This window comes from Bos indicus, chromosome 18 (genome assembly GCF_029378745.1).
Source record: "Bos indicus isolate NIAB-ARS_2022 breed Sahiwal x Tharparkar chromosome 18, NIAB-ARS_B.indTharparkar_mat_pri_1.0, whole genome shotgun sequence".
Taxonomy (NCBI): Eukaryota; Metazoa; Chordata; class Mammalia; order Artiodactyla; family Bovidae; genus Bos; species Bos indicus.
The window spans coordinates 46645174-46664748 of NC_091777.1; the positions used below are offsets into that span (position 1 = coordinate 46645174).

At 45.1% G+C, this 19575-nt stretch overlaps 1 protein-coding gene and 1 long non-coding RNA gene across 2 annotated transcripts; one reads left to right on the top strand and one right to left on the bottom strand.

Moving 5' to 3' along the window:
• Positions 1-986: 986 nt before the first annotated feature.
• Positions 987-8455, top strand: LOC139177289 (uncharacterized). The gene is made up of 3 exons (XR_011561781.1): positions 987-1386; positions 4545-4602; positions 5813-8455. It is a non-coding gene; the product is annotated as an uncharacterized lncRNA (long non-coding RNA).
• A 4027-nt stretch (positions 8456-12482) lies between these two features.
• Positions 12483-15995, bottom strand: KRTDAP (keratinocyte differentiation associated protein). The gene is made up of 5 exons (XM_070772158.1): positions 15841-15995; positions 14533-14571; positions 14175-14219; positions 13312-13359; positions 12483-12630 (listed from the first exon to the last, which is right to left on the bottom strand). Exons 1-5 carry the CDS (start codon positions 15925-15927, stop codon positions 12592-12594), a joined length of 258 nt encoding a protein of 85 aa, XP_070628259.1. The 5' UTR covers positions 15928-15995; the 3' UTR covers positions 12483-12591.
• Positions 15996-19575: the final 3580 nt, after the last annotated feature.

Sequence of the window (19575 nt, forward strand, 5' to 3'; positions counted from 1 at the left end):
TTTTCTACTAACCTTTTCCTGAGCACAAGAACTTAGTTTTGTTCCTTAACTATAGAAGCCTCATTCTTACTTTAAGGCTTTTACAGAGTCTGTTCCATCTGCCTCGAACTCCTGCCCCCAGGCCTTTCAGGGCCAGCTCCTTTGTAAATCATTCAGATCTCAGCTCAGAGGCTACCAGCTCACAGAGACTCCCTGACGCCTTGATTAAAGAGACACTGCTAATTTCTGCTGTTCCACTGTCCCATTTTGTTTCTTTTCCAGTGTGTATTTATCATCATCTGAAACTGTCTTCTTTCTGTGTTCACTTACCTATTGAGTGTCTCCCCAGTTAGAGCTGAGCACTCCAGGGCAGTTCTATTTCTTCATGGTTGCATAACCAAGAGAAAACTTTTCACGGGGAAGCAATATGTTTAAAGGCGTGTTTAGAGAACTTGTTAGTCACTCAGTTGTGTCCAACTCCTAGAGACCCCATGGACTGTATCCCACCATGGAATTCTCCAGGCAAGAATACTGGAGTGGGTTGCCATTTCCTTCTCCAGGGGATCTTCCTGACCTAGGAATTGAACCCAGGTCTCCTGCATTTCAGGCAGATTCTTTACTATCTGAGCCACCAGGGAAGCCCTTGGAAAATTTATCAGACATTTATGGTTTGTCAGTCACTGGGCTAGAAGTTTTGCAATGTTTCCTTCTATGAACTCCAGCACTGTGCAACAGAAATACAATGTAAGCCATTTTTAATTCTTAATAGCCACATTATACGAAGTAAAAAAAAAAAAATGAAATGAACATTAACAATATATTTTATTTAACTCAAAATGTTCAAAATATATTATCTCAGCATGTCATTGTTTTTAAAACAGAGAAATATTATCTTTTTTTAGTACTCCTCTTCCATCCTTCCACTCTGCCTTCTGGGTTCTGAAGACCTCAGCTCTTGCCTCATAATTTGGAGATTCGAAAGTTAACGCTTCAGAACTGGGCCTCAATGTCCTTCAGATTACGTCTCAGCTTTCCTGCCTTTTCTGTACCTCTCTCAGTGTGCCAATGCCCTTCAAGGGAGAAATGGGGATGCAGTCTGAAGCCTAAAAGTCAGAAACAGGTGTGGTAAGTGGTCCGCAGCAGGGTCTTAACCAGAAGTGGGCTGGAAAGAGCAGAGGTAGGGGCGCCAGAGTCAAGGAGCATGCGCAGGGTAGCTTCCACCGGAAGTACATGAAAAGGGAAAGGAAATGGCCACGCACAACTGTTGGGGCCTGAGGTGTGCTTTTCTTGACGCTTGGCATCCTGCCCTGGCAGTGGAGCTGGGGCAGCCAGAAGAGGAGTTAGTGTTGGTGTTCGAAGCCAAGTCAGAACTGGACATTGACTTTTCCACTGGGAACAGTAAGAACTGTAAGTTTGGGCCCGGAGGGGAGGAGGGTTTATTCCTGGGCAGGTTCTTTGCAGGGAAGGAGCTGGACTGGGCTTCTCTCAGATCAGAAGAGATCTTGGGAGGTTTCTCCGGGGTTTGATTGGTTGGTGGGCACTGGTACTCAGTCATGTCCAACTCTTTGCGACCCCATGGACTATAGCCCACAAGGCTCTTCTGTCTGAGGAATTTTCCAGGCAAGAATATTTGAGGGGGTAGCCATTCCTTTCCCCAGGGGATCTTCCCGACCTGGGATCAAACTCGTGTCTCTTGCATCTCCTGCACTGGCAGGCAGATTCTTTACCACTAGCGCCACCTGAGAAGCCCTTCTCCGGAGTGTATTGAAAAATGAATCAAAGCCAAAGTAAAATGTGTTTCCAAAATCGTGCCATGTCATAAAGATTTACATTGAATGAACTATACAATACAAAAATACATCCTGGACAGTATGATAGTGCAGACGATTTGATTTATAAGAAACAACAAGGTGGCGTGGTAATGGTACACTATTTTTAAGTTGTATGGTGAATGAGACCTTGGTTTCTTAATGTAGTCAGCCTGTCTCTGTAACTCTGAATAATCTGATTTGGAGGCAATTTAAGGAGTCAAAAGTTCGTTTTCCTGGCTCCTGCTTCCATACTGGAGGAGCCCTAGATGTTCTGTTAGGAATTAGTAAGGAAGATTATCCTGAGCATAAGGGGGATCTGTGATAATTGGAAGTCTTGAGGGATCTTTTCATCAGGTCACCAACTCTAGATGGACATTGATCCCTGGTGCCTCACTGGGAAAGAGTATGATGAGAAGTGCTATGTGTAGGGAGAGAGGTTTGTCATGGTGGGGTGGGAGCAGCGGGGAGGTTTCTGGTTGAGATGATCACAGTGACCCACGACAACACATTATTTAAAGAAGGTAGAGAATCACATGAGAGGCACAGGGGGACTTTTTTTTTTTTTTTGGCTTTGCCAGGTCTTGTTGCAACACTCTGGATCTTCAATCTTCATTATGGCATGTGGGATTTTTAGTTGCAGCATGCACAATATTTAGTTGTGGCATGCAAAGTCTTAGTCGTGACATGTGGGGTCTAGTTCCCTGACAAGGGATCGAACCTGGGCCCCTTGCATTGGGAGTGCATTGTAACCACTGGACCACCAGGCAAGCCCCGGAACTGGGGAATATTAAGGTGGGTTTCCTCACCTGTTAGAGAGAGAGCAAAAGAATAGTATTTATAGGGAGGTTCATGCTGTGGGAAGTATTAGGGGCGGGAGGAGAAGGGGACGACCGAGGATGAGATGGCTGGATGGCATCACTGACTCGATGGACATGAGTCTGAGTGAATTCCGAGAGTTGGTGATGGACAGGGAGGCCTGGTGTGCTGCGATTCATGGGGTCGCAAAGGGTCAGACATGACTGAGCGACTGAACTGAACTGAACTGAACTCATGCTGTGGCAGGTGTTGGGGCCTTTACTGTAGGGCCAGGATGGTGTGGGGCCTTGGAGAGGGAGTTCTCAGAAGGAACGTGTGAAGAGAAATAATTGTTTGGCAGACTCAGAAGGAGGCTTGATCAAATGAAAGCTTAGGCGTGGACAAGGAGACTGGTCCTTCATTCAATTCACAAGTGTTTATTGAGTACTTTCTCTGTGCCAGGCACTATGTGAGAGGGATACAATGGGAAGCAAAAGAGTTCCTGTCTTCATGGGACTGACCTTCTTCTAGTTCTATGTAAGAAACAGAATGTGAGCCACGTATATAATTTAAAAGTTTCCAATAGCCAGATTTTGAAAAAGTAAGACAAGTGAAATAAATATCAATGTATTTTCTGTAACCCAATATATCCAAAATATTCCAACATATAAAGTCAAAATATTAGTGAAATATTTATATTCTTTTTTCTTTTTTGTAATGTCTTTAAAATTCAGTGTATGTGTTTTACATTGCCCCATATCTCAGGACTAGTCACATTTCAAGGGCTCTGTAGTCACATGTGGACAGTGGATAGCTGCATTGAAGTGTGCAGTATTATAAAGATAACAAATTAACAGAGATGTTTCTGGTAGTGATAAATCCTGTAACAAAATATGTAGCAGAATTGGAAGATCAAAAGGGCAGGTGACTCTTTAAGTGAGGTGATCAGACTGGAAAGGTCTCACAGAGAGGTGTTATCTCAAGAAAGTTGAATGAAGTGAGGGAGCAAGGGAAATGGGGAATGAGTCAAGTGGTAGAGGGAGCAGCTAGGCCAGTCTGGAGGAGCTCCAGAGGGGCTGGGTGGCTGGATCAGAGTGAGAAGGGAAATCGGGGAGGTAGGAGATGAGGCCCCTAGTAAAGTCCATAGGGTTTATTCTGAAAGTAATGTGAAATCATTGAAGAGTCAAAGTTGGAAAGATGACATGATCTGATTTAACATAAGGAGTTTACAGGGCTCCTGGGAGGTGATTGTGTATCCATAATGATGCAGGGTCTGGTAGGAGGGCAGATGTGATAGCAGTCAACTGCAGTAGGGGGCGCTGGGGAGCACTACTCCAGTCGCCAGTCTGGGAGACTGGGGTTGTATGAGGAATGGGAGGGGTTTGTTACTGGGAGAGGACTGGGGGCTTTTTGTTTGTTTGGATTGTCATTGGTTTTGGGGAGGAGCACCCAGGAATGTTGTCATAGGTTTATCTGTTGGGTGTCAGGAATTGCAGTGGGAGTCTTAATAGGAGGATTGTTGTCAAGGGTGGCATGTTGTGTTCAATTCTCAGAAGCCTCTGAAGATATTTTCATCTGTCACAGTTCTTGGGCTGCCTCCCACAGTGCCATTGTTATAGGGGGTTGTAATGAAGGAAACCAGTATATAAAACCAATGTATTTAGGAGATGGCTTGTGGAGTATGGGGTCAGCCACACAACTCCATGGCTGAATGACTTTGGGCAGATTGAAATTAATGTGTCTTTACTGTTGTTTTATAATACTTTATTATGAAATATCCCAAACACACATAAAAATATGAGAAACTACACTAACAAAGCCTGATGTACATGTCCCTCAGCTTCATCCCTCTTAACCTTTTGACCTACTTGCTTCAGTCTTGTTTTAATATCTAAAACATTATAGACAGAGTTGAAGCCTGATTGGACCTTTCTTGATCCTATTTTCTTCTATTCCCAGAGGTAACAGAATCCTCAAGTGAGTGAAAATCCTTCCCACCAGTATTTGGACTTTCACTGTAAGTAGATGTACCCATAAACATACAGTATTGCTTTGCATGTTTTTAGGCTTTATATTAATGGTTTCACACTACAGGTATTATTTTGCAACTTGCATTTTTCTTTTTCTTGTCAATATTTATTTAACAAAAGGCTTTATACTTTGATTTTTCCCTTCTGAATTAGGTTTCTTTACTTATTTGTATTACCCCTCCCCGTGCAAGATGTACACAGTGATAGTTTTTATGGTTAGAACATGTTCCGGATTTTTTTAGACAATAAAGTATCCTCAATCAATGGCCCCTTGTTTGTGTTGCTGAAACTCAGCCTCTGCTCACCAGTGCCAAACAGAAATGCAGAGACAGAGTTTTGGATGAAGTAGAAAAGAGTAGCTTTTATTGCTTTGCCAGGCAAAGGGGGCCACAGAGGGCTAAAGCCCTGCAGACCATGTGACCCACCCTGGAGTGGGTACTAAGGAATTTTCTAGTGTTCAGGGAGCAGGGCGTGATCAGCTCATGGACTACTCTTGGATTGGTTGACATCAAGGTGAAGTTTCAAGAATCATCAACCTTCTGGTTTCAACCAGTCCAGGGTCTATGGTCTTGTGGTCAGCAGTTTCATCTGGAGGGGGTCTGCTTCCTGTAAAAACAACTTAGGATTTTGTGTCAGGCCTTTATCTGTATCTTTCCGGGAACTGGGAGTTGGTAATTCTGTTATGTGGCAGAGTTACAGTCTAAATTGTTACCAGTTCCCCAGCCCAACAACTGTGCTTTGTTTCTACATCTTCACCTTTCCCAAACATTAACTCTTGCATCAGCATTTTACTTCAAAAGACAAGGATACCAGGGCTTGTGCACAGTGTCACTTGGATTGCCTGATATCTTTTTTCTTCTCTCTCTTGAAAGTTCACCTCAAGAAAGTCTGTTTCTTCCTGAATTCTTCTCTAAATATACATTTACTCCTGACTGATTATTTATAGACTAGCCCCATGGACTGTGATTCAGCCTCATAAAGTCAATTGGGTTCCTTATGATTTTCAAATAATATAAGACCGTTGCCAAGATCCTGGAAGAGAAATGGCAAAGGTAACACTATAATAAATTTGATCTAGGAGTATGTTTTGGATTTGCATTTGAATGTGAGGATGTCTGGCATTTTGAAAATTAGAGTAGTAATAACAATAAAAAAATTTTCAAATTATAGCTGTTATATATGTATATTGTCTTCTAGATCTGCACCTGCCAGTATGGTAGCCCCTACCTACATGTAGTTCCTGATCATTTGAAATGTGACCAGTGCTACATGTTGAAAAGATAATATTTAGGGGCTTCCCCGAATCCGCCTACCAATGCAGGATACTCAGGTTCGATCCCTGGTTCAGGAAGATTCCACATGCTGCAGAACAGCCAAGCACATGCACCACAGCTATTGAGCCTGTGCTCGAGCCCGGGAACCACAACTACTGAGCCCATGAGCCACAGCTACTGATGCCTACACGCCCTAGAGCCTGTGCTCCACAATAAGAGAAACCCATGCACTGCAAGTAAGGAGTAGCCGCTGCTCACCGCAACTAGAGAAAACCCACACAGCAGCAAAGACCCAGCAAAGCCTAAATAAATAAAATTATTTTAAAAGAGAAAAGATAATATTTTGGAGGTATAAGGGTAAATACAATATATTCTTAAGCACCTTGCATTTCCAGTTAACAGCTGTTTAGCCTCAGCCTGGTTGATTTATGTATTTCTATCTCATTTTCACTCCTGGATACCTACCGTTCAACCAGATGGACATCCCGTACTTTATGCATCCATGCTCTTGTTGATGGACATTTCGGTGATTTCCACTGTTGAGCTGTCATGAGCATTGCTGCTGTGAGAATCCAGATACCTGCCTCTTTGCCTAGAGGTGCACGTTTCTAGTGTATGCTAGGACGGCAGTTGCTGGCATGCACCTGGTGCACACACAACTTTGTACTTCAGTCCTGGTTTTATCATTCAGGAGTCTGATGAGAAACTTCACTGACAGCAAGTTAAACCCAGCCATGATTTGCCCCTTTGAGTTTTATTTTCCTGTGTACAAAGCAGACTCGATCATAGTACCCACTTCATTGAATTGCAACAATTAAATAAGATCATGAAGGTAAAGTACTAACACAATATCTTACATGTGGTAGGTGCTCTTTTTGTGTCTCATTGACAGGAAATTAAAATCATTAAAAGCTCTAAGGCTTTGGAGCCTAACAGAAAGTGTTATTCGCTCAGTCTCATCTGACTCTTTGCAACCCCGTGGACTATAGCCCTCCGGGCTCCTTTGTCTGTGAAATTCTCTAGGCAGGAATACTGAAGTGGGTTGCTATTTCCTTCTCCTGGAGATCTTCCCAACAGAGGAATTGAACCCCTGTCTCCTGCATTGCAGGCAGATTCTTTACCATCTGAGCCACCAGGAAGGGACTCTAACAGAACCTGGGTTCAAAGCGTGGCTTTGCTGCTTCCTCTCTGGGTGCCTTTGGGGAAATCACGTCACCTCTCTGAGCAGCAGTTTCCTCATCTGTTAGGAAAGAGCAAATGTGTGCTGTTGTGAATGCTAGCTCTTTAACTGTGTCTGGGTCATGAGCTGACTGCCGTTACAGAGCGTAATGATACCAGCTACCCTTTGTTATTATGAATGTTAGGCTAATATTTATTGAGTGTTTCTTAACTCCTCTGAAGTACTGGTGTTATTCTCACTTTACAGATGATAAAACTGAGGCCCCAGCAGGTGGCCACCCAGAGGTCACACGGCTAGTGAAGTGGTGTGTGTGTGCTCAGTCACTCAGTTGTGTTCGACTTTGCTACCCCGTGGACTATAGCCCACCAGGCTCCTCTGTTTATGGAACTTTCCAGGCAAGAATACTGGAATGGGTTGCCATTTCCTACTCCAGGGGATCTTCCTGACCCAGGGATGGAATCTGCATCTCTTGTGTGTCCTGCATTGGCAGACGGATTCTTTACCGCTGTGCCACCTGGGAAGCCCTTGAAACCAGGTCTGACTGATTTTAAAGCATATGTTCTAATCACCAGGTTATAAGCCTTAAATGCCTCTGGCAGCTGCCCATCATGCTCAGCAGTGGTTTCTAAACATTTTTTGTGAAAGGAAGCATTTTGTCTGGGAAAGTCTTATATAGAACCCCAGTCTGGAAAGCAAATGTATGCTGTACCACTCCAGTTAAAGTGACAGTAACGTCATAGGTCCATGCCAGTTTAATTCTGGCTCTGTTTAGGTTGTGTGAGCTGAAACAAATTACTCATCTCTCTGAGATTCAGTTTCTTCATTTGCAAGATGGGGATAATGATACCAACCTAATAGCTTTGCTATGTGGATCGACTGAGACAGTATATGCAAAACACTTGGCATGAAGCCTGGCTTGTGATAAGAACCAAATTAGAGTGGCTGTTGTTGCAGTTGTGGCTGTTTGTTGCAGGAATCTCTTCACTGACCCCGGAATGAAGTGGAAATTTCTCAGCCTTGTATTCATGGCCCTCCATCATCTGACCCAACCTGCATTTCCAGCCTTCAGCACCTACACTGTATTACAACAACCCCAATCCAGTGTCCTGCACTACCAGTTCTGCGTTTATGCTCTGTCCACTGGGGGAACCCTCCACGGTCCTCCTCTTTGCTCCAAAAGTACAAAAGTACACTTTGTAAAAGTACTAATGAACCTGTTCGCAGGACAGAAATAGAGACACAGACGTGGAGGGTTGATTTATGGACACAGTTGGGGAAGGAGAGGGTGCGATGAATTAAGAGAGTAACATTGACACATTTACACTGCCATATGTAAAATAGATAGCCAGTGGGAAGCTGCTGTGTATCACAGGAGCTCAACTCGGTGCTCTGTGATAACCTACCTGTGGGACAGGGTGTGGGTGGGAGAGAGGCTCACGAGGGAGGGAATATATGCATACATAAAGCTGATTTACATTGTTGTACAGGGAAAGTCCCTTTCCTATGTTTTCCTTGAAGAAACATGGGAAATCCCAAGAGATTTTGTTGGTTTCCTCTCCCTGGAATCCTTTACCAGGTTCTTCTATACTTTTTTTTTCTGCAGAATGGTAGTTAGAGCTATAAGGATGCTAGAGTTTTAATTTGATTTGAAGTTGACTGTTGGCAAGAATACTTCATAGATGGTGATCTGTCTTTTCTCTTGAATCAGGTCTCCTCATCTTCCTTGTAGTATTTGCAGAGATCCATGAGTCCACAGATTGTCAGCCTGATCCAGCCTTCTCAGGTTCCCTGCCAGTGTTTCACCTGATGGTTTTAGCAGTCACTGATGCTATGCTATGCTAAGTCACTTCAGTCGTGTCCGACTCTGTGTGACCCCATAGAGGGCAGCCCACCAGGCTCCCCTGTCCCTGGGATTCTCCAGGCAAGATCACTGGAGTGGGTTACCATTTCCTTCTCCAATGCATGAAAGTGAAAAGTGAAAGTGAAGTCACTCAGGTGTCCGACTCTTAGCGACCCCATGGACTGCAGCCTACCAGGCTCCTCCATCCATGGGATTTTCCAGACAAGAGTACTATGCGTGCATGCATGCTGAGTCATTTGCCTTCTCCGCCTAGACTCATAAATTGTTTCTTAACTCTGTAACCCCTCAGCACTCACAGATTACTCTTGTGTTAATAAAATATTGAGTTGTCCAAAAAGTTCGTTTGGGTTTTTCCATGCCATCCTCAGGAAACCCTGAACGAACTTTTCAGTCAACTCAAATGTTATTGTGCAATACTGAATACATAAATGTGTATTATTGATGGGGTTCAGTACGCACTAACCCCAAATATGCTGCCTTAGCATATTGAATATTTCAAGCTGAAGGAATACAAGAAAATAGATGCAGGAAGGACTCTCTGACCTTCCCTAGAAGCACGTCACAAGACCCTCATGTGTGAAGTGCCCTCCCTCCACCCAAGGGAAAAGATCATGCTTGCCTCCAAGATGGAGGGACCCCCAAGAGGAATATTATTGAACACACCTAAGTTTCCCCAGTTTACTGAGCTCATATCCCATTTGTCCTATCCCATTTCACCATGACTGCCCACTCTTCACCAAACCTAGCACAAAAACAGACAAGCCTGAGTGCTTCTTCAGACCTTCATTTATTTGTGAAGGCTCCCATGTCACATAAAACTTATACTAGATAAATTTGTATGCTTTTCTTTTGTTAACATGTCTTTTGTTACAGAGACCCAGACAAGAACCTGGAAGAGTAGAAGGAAAAGATTTATTTTTCCTCCCCTCCAATATATTTAAGGAAAAAATTAAAACCTTAATAATAGAAGCCTCTCTCACTTCCTACTGCCTCCATGTATCTATCCCTTCTCTGTCGCATGATGGTCTCTCTACCTATGAGGTAACTACTATCCTGAATTTTGCATTAATCATTCTCCAGTTTTCCTTTCTCAGTGGTTCTCAAGCCATTAGAATCACTGAAAGAGCTTGTTAAAACATGAATTTCTGGGTTCCACCCCCAGTTTCTGATATAGTACATCTGGGGTGAGGCCCAAAAATCTGTGCTTCTTGTAAATTCTCATGTGGTGCCAATGCTGCTGATCCCAGACCTACAGTCTGAGAACTGCTTTATCTCAAAGACACTCCTGCCTTCTATGTAATGACAGCTTGTCTCCTTCCCTAAAACCTACTCACTCAATAAATATAGCTTAAGGACCTCCCCTTCTTCTTCCTCTCCTCCATTTCCTATCACCCAATTTATGAGCGTTCAATCTTTGCTAAGTATTTTACTTGACTGTGGCATTTAACCAGTTTTCCACTTTTTCTTTCCCATTAATGATCCTGTTTATAAGTTGCTTCTTGTTTGTGTATGTGTGTCAACTAGAAGAACAGGTATATAAACAACATGAACATGCCGTGTTCAAATATTCTGCTTTGATGATTAATTATTGATTATTTTGAGCTGAGAACACTTATTATGAAACAGCGGATAACAGGAAGGGTTCTCTGACATACCCCATACACACCTAAAAGCGAGTTGTAAATTTTTCCTTGAGAAAGGTACCCTCCCTGTATCCGGAAGAGAAGAACATTCTTATCATCAGAGACTGGGAGTTGACTCCAGTCTGTATAAACAAACCTACTAAAATAACCCTTATCTTCCACCAGTTCCCTTCACATACTTTCTAGTCACTGTCCCACGATTTATCGCCCCTAGTACAAGCCCCTGTGCTTTGTCACATCCCCACAATTTATCATTCTTTTTGTTAAAAGGTGTGTACCGTATAATCTTTAGGACCTAAAGACTTCGGGTTTTCATTTTCCATCTGAAGATACCTGTGTATATGTAAAAACAAATTAAATGTTTATGCCTTTCTCCTGTTAACCTGTCTCACGTCCATTTAATTTTTAGGCCAGCCACAGAACTTAAGAGTGTAGAGGGAAGTTTTTCCTCCCCCCTACACAAGTTTAATTTCCCTTCGTAGTCTACTTCTTCAAGTAAACTACAGGCCACAGTTTGCAAGTTCAGTTGCTTGTAAGAGCCAAAAGGCAATGTAAATAAGTGAAATTTGCCATGTGGAACTTAGCTGAGACCATGTCCTATGTAAAGACGGCAGCTGTTACTTGGATTTAAGCCAACTGAGGGTCCCTTGTTGTCTCATTTTCCCAGTTTTCAAGAGAAACCAAAAATAACCCCAACTAATTCAACAGTTTAAGTACATACAGCAGCCACACAGAGCACACAGATTCCAGACAAAGTATGTTTGCAGGAACCAAAACTGAATCCATTCCATACTTCTAGACCTTTGCGGTAAATGGGTGGATGGATGGATGGGTGGGTGGGAGAGTGGGTGGGTGAGTGAGTAAATAATGAATCTGGGTCTTTACCGCAGTTCCCAAGGTTGTGGGGGAGGGGAGTACAGAAAACAAGCAATTGTTGAGGACCTGCTGTATGCCTGGCTCTGTGCAAAGGTTTTACGTACCTTATCTCATTTGACCTTCATAACAACACCTCAAGGTAGTTATTATCGTTCTTGTTTATTTCCACACTCATTTCACAGATAAAGAAAGGAGGCTTAAAATGGCCCAGGGTCACACCACTAGTTTTCTTTATTTATAACCTGCCTAATTTTTGTTTTTTTACTTTTATTTGCATTTATTTTTTGCGACATTTATTCCTGGGCCATAAGTTTTTGTTTCTGCAGTTTCTTATGGGATATCTTTTTCTTCTTTGCAACCTCCTCTTCTCGTTTAGGAACAGTCTGTTCTTTTTCAGTAGGGATCTTATGGGGTTTTCTGGGTCAAGTGAATAACACACCATTTTTAGACATCATCTCAGACTTCCCTGATGGCTCAGATGGTAAAGCGTCTGCCTGCAATGCGGGAGACCTGGGTTTGATCCCTGGTTTGGGAAGATCTCCTGGAGAAGGCAATGGCACCCCACTCCAGTACTCTTGCCTGGGAAATCCCATGGATGGAGGAGCCTGGTAGGCTGTAGTCCATGGGGTCGCTAAGAGTCGGACACGATTGAGCAACTTCCCTTTCCCTACTTACTCTATGTGTGTATGCGCGTGTGTGTGCACGCACACTCAGTCATGTCCAACTCTTTGAGACCCCGGGGACTGTAGCCTGCCAGGCTTCTCTGTCCAGGGGATCTCCAGGCAAGAATACTGGAGTGGGTTGCCATGCCCTCTTCCAGAAGATCTTCCCAACCCAGGGGTCAAACCCATATCTCTGGCATCTCCTGCCTTGACAGACAGGTTCTTTACCACTAGCATCACCTGGGAAGCCCTTTCTACTTACTGTCCTCTCAGAAGTCAAAATTTCTGCCTACCAGCCTTGGATCCCACTCCATCTTAATTCCTTTTGAGAGCCCAGTAAGATAAGGACAGAGATACAGATGCAGGAGCTGTTTGTTTGGAAAACGTTTTATTGGCATTACTGAGGCAGCAAAGGGTGATCGTAGGATGGTGATCAGTAGCCCACTCTTTCAGTGGCATCAGCAGCGCTGGGTCTCTGGGTCACTGGGCATCAGGAGTTGCACTCCTCAGTCCTTTCAGCTGAGAGAGAGAGAGGGTACAGTCAGATTGGAGACCCTGGGGCACAGGGAGCCAGGGTCCTAAGGAAGTCCAGGATAGGGTGGGGTTCTGACAGAGAGGACTCACTGCCCTGGTCTAAGTTCCTATTCTCCTCTGAGTTATAGTGGTTGCAATTTCCCTTAGACTTACTTTGTTGTTGCTGTTTAAATTTTTACTGTGGTCCAGCTGATTTACAATGTTGTATTAGTTTCAGGTGTACAGCAAAGTCAATCTGTTATACATACACATACATGCACTCTTTTTTTAGATTCTTTTCCCATATAGGCCATTACAGAGTATTGAGTAGAGTTCCCTGTGCTATACAGTAGGTCTTTATTAGCTATCTATTTTATTTGTAGTAGTTCGTATATGTTAGTCCCAATCTTCCGATTTATCCCTCCCCTCCCTTACCCGCTGGCAACCATAAGTTTATTTGCCACATCAGCAGCTCTGTTTTTGTTTTGTAGATAGGTCATTGGTAGCTTTTTTATTTAGATATCTCGTATAAGTGGTATCATGTGATATTTGTCCTTTCCTGTCTGACTTAGCTTTGGTCGGAAGAACGTTTAGCCCGCTTTCACTTTCCTTACTCTCCCGCTCAGATCCTCTGCTTTTTCCCTCACCCCCAGCCTCCTTTCTCGCCTAATTCCCACCTCCTCTTACCTTAGGAAAGGCATCCCAGTTGAGGAAAGGAAGTTTCTGTTTGATAGACTAAGACAGAAAAAGAGAATGAGAGTAATGTGTTACAGGTCAGGTGAACATGGATCAGTAAGCTCTTGTTGAAGAGTTCTCTGAAGCGGTGATGGTGTCATTGTCTTATAAATACAGTAAGAATGAATATTTTCTGAGCCTATATTCTGTGCTTGCCTTGTACAGACTACTTTACAGGCGTGATTTCACTTGGTCTTTGCAGCCATCTTTTGATTTCAGTACTGACATCATACCCACTTCACAGATGAGGAAACTGAGGCTCAGAGAACTGAAGACATTTGCATGAGTAGGTGCAGGATCACGCATCACAGGCTGTACTTTCAGTTCTGCCAAGGACTTAGCCTCCTTTTTTTTTTTTAATATTTATTTTTATTTAGTTATTTGGCTGTGCTGGGTCTTATTTGTGGCTTGTGAGTTCTAGTTCCCTGACCAAGGATCAAACCTGGGCCCCTTTTGCATTATCCACTGGACCACCAGGGAAGTCCTTGGCTTTAGCCTTCTAAATTTAGGTAAGTCACTCAACTCAGGACCGCATTTTCTTCCTAGAGGATGAGGGGATTTGAATAAACCCTTGACTGATTAAGTTCTTACTTTTCAGGGATTGTCTTTGGGGGTCACATTAGGAAAACAAAGTGTGGCCACGACAGCCTCCCAGGGAAACATCCTTTAGCTGGGCAGCATTCCAGAGGGACAGTTACTCCCTCCTGGAACCCAGGAAAGCACCAAAAGGGCTAGACCAGGATGTGTTGCCCCCTACCCGGGAAAGCAATCAGGAGAGAAAGGTCTTACCTCAAGGTCTTACCCCAAGCTCTTACCTCAAAGAGAGCGTGCCAGTTCAGGAATTCATCTTTCTTAAAAGCCTTTGCAGAGAGAGAAAGAGACCAGAAGAGGGTCACTTCCAGGGAGGGACAGAGCTTAGCCCCTGGCCCTCTGGGAAGAGTGAGGACTGAGGAAACCCTGCAAGCTCTCCACCCAGGCATCAATCTCCCTGAGGATGGGAGTGTTTGTGGGGGCCGCTCTAGAGAATGAAACTTACTGATCGCAACTTGTCAATGTTCAGGAACTGGGCATTAAAGGCCTAGGCAAAGAAGCAGGGTGTTAAGAAAGTTACTGAAGAACATTGAAGAGATAGGGGACAAACTAATAGTCAGATGGCGAAAACCGGTGGTTTACCTCGGGTCCTGCCTCATAATTACCAATGGTGGTTTCTTCCTGGAAAGCGAAGAAGAGAAAGGGGTTAAATGATCGCCTGATGGCAAACCACCTTCCCCAAAGCCTCTCTGCCGCCCTCCACAGGCCAGCCCCATTTTCCATCGGGGGTGGGGGGTGGGGGGGGGGCTCAGTTAACCCACTCTGTCCCAGTATGGTGGTGGATGGTAGACAGACATACAGGTGACAAGAAAGGGATTGGAGAGTGGCATGCGGGAGACAGAGAGTTCAGAGCCCAAGCCTGCATCCCCTGTAGGCAGCAGGGGAAGAGGGTGGAGGAAAGAGGACTCCTCCCAAGAAAAACTAGCTTGTGTGGTTCTGCAGTAGACTCAGGGTGTTCTGAGACACTCCCACTTAACCCACAAAGCTGGGCGCAGGAGATTAGCAGGCAGGTGGGACCCCTTTCTGAGGTGCCTTGCCTGCCTTTAATTGATGGAGCTTGGTTTGCTTTGTGACTTGATTGCCACCAGAGTCCCGGTCTCCATTTCTCTACTCCAGGTGGTAGCCAGCCCCCATCCCCGGACCTCGGTACCTCCAGACTGTCACCCTCCCCAACTCAGCTGCCCAGCTTCATCCCCACCTTACTTCTTCCTTCCCACAACAGAGGTCACAAACAGTAGCCCACAGGCTAGAACCCAAATGTTGACATCACATCATAATTTGGCTTGTTTTTTAATTTGAATTAAACATTTTTAATTAGTAAGAGTTCATAAATCAGATTTCCAGGTTCTCTGGAAAACTTTTCAACTCTGGCCACACCAGGTACCTTTTCCCAGTTAGCAGCAGGCAGGTGGCATACGGACTGTCCCTTTTGAGCTGGGGTAAGACCGCACCACCTCCCCTCTTGCTCCCCAACGTCACTTGCTCCTGTCCTACGCAGTAGAGCCTGTGCCCTGTCGTTGACTTTCATATCCAGCGTGGACATTCTCCCCCAACAGTGGGATAAGGTGGGAAGAGAGGGACCCCAGGGTTTTCCTGAGGTCAAAAAAGGTGTGGCTGAACCCAGACAACCAGCCTCAGCCCCTGTCCCCTCTCAGGATGTCCAGCCTCCACCCCACACTTGACTGTCCTTTCCAAGAAACATAAGCCTCTCTGCCCCTTCCCAGGAATGCTTTGTCTCCTTCCTCCTGTCTTCCATTCCTCAGAGCCCCAGCTTCTCCTTCAGCCCCTGGGAATGGCCAAAGATAAGAGCCACTTCTCCAGTAACTGATGGAGGGTAAAGAAACTGAGGAGTAAATCAACTAATAAGAGAAGCCAGGTGACATCGCTCACCTCAGAGCTGGGCAGCGCCGCCCCCTGAGCAGAGTGGAGCGCCAGGACAGAGAGAAGAACAACAGCGGGAAGAACGGGGATCTTCATGATGTCAAGTTTGGGGTGCTCTGAGGCAAGGCAACCCAAGGCTTGCCCTTTATATTCCCAGGGAGGCAGATCTGAGCAGAACTGGGGTCCCCACCCCACTGACTCACCTCCAGATCCTGTTGCCCACTCCTGGGGCTCTGGGAAGGGGAGGTGTGGACTGTTCCCCACTTACCTCAGATTTCTCAATTCACATACTGCCTCAGGCACTACAAAGGTGAGCCAGCAATGGGGTTCTTCATGCAAACAGAGCTGAGATAGAGACAGGTTGGACCTGTCCCTCCAAGTGATTGGCAACGGCACCCAAGCAATCTGTCCTTTAGTCTTTGTCTCCTTTCCTTGTAGCTCTTGGTTCGTCTCTTATAATTCAGGCTTTTCCCCACCCTGTCCAATTCTGTCTAAACCCCCTACACTGCCATTGAAGGCCTACCAGGCTCTGGCCTTAACCCAGCTTTCTAACTTTTCCTTCCTTTTACTCCCTTTGCACATACCTCATGTTCTGGCCAAACTGAACTCCTTACCAAAGCTACCCTTTAACTCCCTCTTCTGAGCAGCTGCCCATGCTAACATGCCTAAAATGCCCTTCTCTCCACTTTTGTTCTCAGAACCCAACACCCATCTTAGATAAACTTCCTTGATATCTGTCATCATCTGTTATCCCTGACTCCAAAACGTTTCCCTCCCTCCTCAGAACTGCCATGGCAGTTCATTTGTATCTCTCTGGCATTGTACCTAGAGTCATTTGTGGTCTTCCCTCTTAGAATGTCAAGTTCCTTGAGGCCAAGGACTATATCTTGATTACCTTTATATCCCCCAGCACCGTGCCTTAGAATGGAGTGGGATTCTACAGATGCTAGATTAAGCATCTTAGAATTTAAACATCCTTCCACCAAGTTGTACACTTTCTTCCTTTAGGGCTGGACCCATTATCCAGCTGTCCATCCTTTACTCTTGGATCTTCAGAGAGGTAACTGTTTTGACCTTAGACAAAGAACTGAGAAACACAGGAAAGCAAAAACAGGTCTTAGAGCTACCCAGTTGGAGATGGGCTCTAGGTCCTAAACTTTGAGTGCCTACACCATCTCACTGAGCTGCTTCTGTTCCCCACCCCACTCCCCCAGCTTGGGAGTTGTATCATCTCAAAGCAACAAGCCACTCTCATCAAGCAGCCTTCTCTGCATCGAGGTTCGGGCAGCCCAACCGGTTCCTGATGTAACAGGGAGGTGCTGGAATGAAGACGGGAGCTGCCTCGACAAGGCAAGATCTTCTTTAAGAGTGGACTCTTAGGACTTCCCTAGTGATCCAGCGGTTAAAACTGCATCTTCCAGTGCAGCAGGTGTGGGTTTGATCCCTGGTCTGAGAGCTATGATCTCACAAACCTTGTGGCCAAAAAACCAGAACATAAACAATAGAAGCAATATTGTAACAAGTTCAATAAAGACTTTAAAAATGGCCCATATTAAAAAAAAAAAAAAAAAAAAACTTAAAAAAAAGAAGACTGAGCTCTTTACCCCAGCCTGATGGGCTACACAGAGCTAGCAGGCCTAGTGGAGGAGGGCTGGGTCTTACTCAGCAACAGTCTTTTTGAACCCCACACCCCAGTCCCTGACATCCTGCCCCTCTTTAGCCTCAGGAAGCCTCCTCTGTCTTTCTAACAGCACCTCCCCCTCTGCAGAGCTGTCTGAGGAGGCAGTGTTTGAGAAACCATCAAGCACAGATGACCAGGTCACCATTGATGTCATGCAAGGTTGGTGCTCCTGGAGGGGACAAGTGAGAAAATGACAGATGGGTGGAGCACCTCCCAAAAAGGTTTTCTGGAGGACATGAGTTTTTTAATGTGTGATGAATTCTTACCAACTAATTAACAGGGCCTGAAGGAGCTCAGTAACCACCATTCTGTCAGCATAGGGTCAACAATGAATGAAGCTGAATGAAGAATGAACAAAATGGGACTTCCCTGGCATTCCGGTGGCTAAGAATCCCCCTTCCAACGCAGGGGACACAGGTTCAATTCCTGATCGGGGAACTAAGATCCCACATGCTGCAGGACAACTAAGCCTGTGAGCCACAACTACAGAGAAACCCGCACACCCAAACAAAAGACCGCACATGCTGCAACTAAGACCCAAAGCAGTCGTAAATAAAAAATACATAAATAATAATAATGACCAAAATGAAGGCTCGACCAAGGAGAGCCGATGTGGCGTAATGAAGTCCCACCAGACCTGCTAATGAAGGAGCACTTCGGCCTGGATCACCTAGAAAAACAGACCAGCCCAACACCATCACCTCTCCAGCTCCAGAGAACTTTCGCAACGAACTGATTTCCCTATTTTCCTTTCCACCTCGTGCAAATGCTGCTAATAATAACGTGAGCCAGTTTACTGATGTCCTACTCTGTGGCAGGCCTTGCGCTAAGTGCTCGAAGTGTGTGATCTCGCTGAAATCCCACAGAGCTCCTGTTAGGCGGGTATTACAATTATCCACAGTCTGTAGGCAGGAGAACCACAGCGCACGGAGGTTAAACCACTCACCCTTGGTCACACAGCCGGGGCGTGGCGAGGCCAGCATTACAACCCCAGATTCCAGAGCCTGCACCTGTACCACTCCTTTCCTGTACTGTGTCTTGCAGAGAGTCTCAGCCTGACCACCTAGAGCCTTGTATGAATTAGACCCACGCCCTGAGAGCTGGGGGGCAAAGCTGCAGGGAACCCCCACTAGTCCTCTTCAACAGGTGTCCTGTTTTTTAATTTTTATTTGCTTAATTTTTGGCTGTGCTGGGTCTTTGTTGCTGTACAGACTTCCTCTAGTTGCAGCGAGTGGGGGCTAGTCTCTAGTTGTGGCGCACAAGCTTCTCACTGCGGTGGTTTCTCTTGTGGCAGAGTACAGGCTCTAGAGCGCACGGGCTCAATCACTGCGGCCCGTGGGCTTAGTTACTCCAAAGCATGTAGGATCTTCCTGGACCAGGGATCGAACCAGCGTCCCCTGCATTGGCAGGCAGATTTTTAACCGCTAGACAACCAGGAAAGTCCCAAGTGTCCTTTTGCGGTGTATGGCCTGCACAGCCATAGATGGCAGCTCTGAGCAGGCATACATTAATTTCTGTGAATTAAAATGCAATCTCAAAAATTACAGAATGACCTCTGTTCGTTTCCAAGACAAACCATTAAATACACAGTAATCCAAGTCTATGCCCCAACCAGTAATGCTAAAGAAGCTGAAGTCGAACAGTTCTATGAAGACCTATAAGACCTTCTAGAACTAACACCAAAAAAGATCTCCTTTTCATTATACGGGGCTGGAATGCAAAAGTAGGAAGTCAAGAAATACCTGGAGTAACAGGCAAATTTGGCCTTGGACTACAGAATGAAGCAGGACAAAGGTGAACAGACTTTTGCCAAGAGAATGCACTGCTCATAGCAAACACCCTCTTCCAATAACACAAGAGAAAACTCTACACATGGACATCACCAGATGGTCAATACCAAAATCAGATGGATTATATTCTTTGCAGCCAAAGTTGGAGAAGTTCTATACAGTCAGCAAAAACAAGCTCGGGAGCTGACTGTGGCTCAGATCATGAACTCCTTATTGCCAAATTCGGACTTAAATTGAAGAAAGTGGGGAAAACCACTAGGCCATTCAGGTATG